At 59.4% G+C, this 2,536-nt stretch overlaps 1 protein-coding gene across 1 annotated transcript in view; it reads right to left on the reverse strand.

Moving 5' to 3' along the window:
• LOC102481864 (protein tyrosine phosphatase receptor type S) overlaps positions 1-2,536 on the reverse strand; it is a 44,527-nt gene that overhangs the window by 35,153 nt on the left and 6,838 nt on the right. The window contains exons 4-5 of the mRNA XM_006171864.2: positions 1,037-1,167; positions 634-778 (exon numbers count right to left, since the gene is read on the reverse strand). Coding sequence (XP_006171926.1) covers positions 634-778; positions 1,037-1,167 — 276 coding nt within the window. The remainder of the gene's footprint in view (positions 1-633; positions 779-1,036; positions 1,168-2,536) is intronic.

The raw sequence follows: 2,536 nt of genomic DNA on the forward strand, positions 1-2,536 counted from the left end.
CCCAGCCCCGGCAGTGAGGCCGGGTGGGGAGGAGGCGGCAGGGAGACGGCAGAGGGGCCTGCAGGCCCAAGCCCCAAGCTGGCAGGGAGGGCTGGGCGGGATGGCGGGAAGGGACTCCTTTGTGACAGGGAGGCCGGGCGGGCACAGCGAAGAACTACAAGGATTCGAGAGCCCCATGTCGGGACCTGCACACCCCCCAGAACCGGGCCGGCTCTGACCCCGTCCCTCCCTGCCTGGTTGGGGACCTGGTTCTGGGGTCTCTGAGTTAGGGCCACCAGGGAGGTGGGGTCGTCCCCGGGTCCTTGGCTCGGGGGATAATGGGGTGCCGGCTGCAAACACAGCTCACTGCACCCCTCGAAAGTCCTCGCGAGGGGACCCAGCTCGCTCCTCAGTGAGTCCCCGGACCCACGGGGAGGAGGAGACGGCACAGTGGGCCGTCCTTCCCAGACTAGGAGCACGGCGGCTTGTCCTGGTGTCGAGTCTCACTCCGGGCCACGGGCCACGGGTCCCCGGAACACAGACAGCCCGTGGGAGACCCTCAGTGCACTGGCGGGCACGGAGGCTGCAGGCCACGCGTCCGGGCGGGGCCGCGGGTCCCCCCCGCAGGCAGAGAGGGGCCCCCCAGACACCTACTGGACTGCAGCGTGCGCTGCCGCACCGCGGCCGTGAAGGCGCCCAGGCCCTGCGGCGAGCGGGCCGCCAGGCGGAAGGCGTACTCCGTGTTGGGCTTCAGGTCGTCCACCACGAAGGACGTCGTCGGGTCAAACGTGCGCCCCACCTGGGTCGGGGACACGGGGAGGAGGGGACAGACGGGCAGGGCCAGGCCAGAGATGTACAGAGAGACAGAGATACCCACAGAGACAGAGAAAGGGTCAGAGACAGAGAAAAACAGAAATATAAGCAAAGACAGAGGAAGACAGAAACAGAGAGACCCAGAGAGAGAGACATGGAGAGAAACAACAGAAACAGGGAGTGCGACAGGAGAGAAGAGAGAAATAAGCAGGTGGGGGCAGGTGGGAGACACAGAGGCAGAGACAGCGGCTGAAGAGGCGGGGCAGAGGCAGAGCTCGTACTTAATGATGCTCTCCTGCCCCGGGGCGCTCCACGACAGCGCGATGCTGGTCTCCGACTTGGCCTCGGCCCGCAAGTTCATGGGCTGGCCCGGCACTGGGGGGCGGGGGACAGAGCACTGGAGGGGAGCCAGGTCCTGCCCACCAAGCCGCCCGACCCCCGAGGTCCTTGTCCCCCCAGAGGAGATGCCGGGCACTGGCCTGGCTGGAGGGCGCCTGAGGTGCTGCTCTGGACTGTATGCACACTGCCGTCTCTCTCCTCCTCCCGGGGCTCCCATCCCCTCGCTGCCACGTGTCCACCTCAGCTCCCACCCTCCTTCCTTCCAATGCAAAGTAAATTCTCTTTTAAAGAATTATTTAATTGCATTTGCGATTATTATTTATTTTTATTATTTATTTATTTATATAGGAGAGGTTTTTGCTATAGGGCATGTGTGCTTGCCTGAAAGAGAGAGAGAGAGAGAGAAACAGAGAGATAGGAAGTAAGAAATCACCCCCCCAGGGGGGATGGCCACGCCGCAATCCCTTCTCCATTCTCCTCTCGGGATCTTGGGCACGCACACATACGTGCCCCATGTGAGTTTAAGCCACTGGATCCAGGACTCAAACCGCAGTTGACTACATGGGAGTCCAGTGACATAGCCATTATGCCAACTGCTGATCCCTATTCTTTATTTTTTAATTTGACCAGAGAAAGAGACAGAAAACGAGAGAAAGGGAAAGTGAGCAAGCAAGCTGCCGGGTCCAGGATTTGAACTGCGGTCAGCCCTGTGGGAGTGCAGTGCCTCAACCATTAAGCAACTCGCCAGTCCTAGAATAAAGTAAGTTGAAATCCTCCTTTCAGGCCCGGTGGTGGCGTGAAGTCTAAGGCGCAGGATCCCACATGGCCAACTGCACAGTTGGGGGCAGCCCGGCAGCTGCGGGAATATGCGGGTCACACGTGAGTAAGGGAGGAGGAGGGACTGCGGAGTGGTCGTACCCTGCGGAGTGGCCGTGCCCCGCAGAGTGGGTGCTTTCTCTCTCTCATTCTCTCTCTCTCTCTGACAAACACATGTACCCTCTGGCAAAATTAAAAAGAAAAAAGAAAAAAAACCCTCCTTTCAAATTGCTCTGGTTCTGTCCCTGCCCCCCAAAATAAAATGGTGGGAAAATGGGAGGGGCGCATTTTAAAAATACGGCTACATGCTGTATGTGACCCAGAGAGTCGAGCTCCAACCGCACTGCCCGCTTCCTGGGCAGGCGCCCGAGGCTCCTTGGAATTTAGATTTCAAAAGCCTGAGCCCCAAAAGAACAGAGCAGAAGGACCAGCAGTTGGCCTAAGGGCTATGTCTCTGGACTTCCACATAGTTGACTGCAGTTCACGTCCCGGACTTAACTCACGCCAGGCGTGTGTGTGTGTGTGTGTGTGTGTGTGTGTGTGCGTGCGTGCTCAAGATCCCGAGAGGAGAATGGAGAAGGGATTGCGG

This window comes from Tupaia chinensis, unplaced genomic scaffold, assembly GCF_000334495.1.
Source record: "Tupaia chinensis unplaced genomic scaffold, TupChi_1.0 Scaffold149964_2, whole genome shotgun sequence".
Lineage (NCBI taxonomy): Eukaryota > Metazoa > Chordata > Mammalia > Scandentia > Tupaiidae > Tupaia > Tupaia belangeri.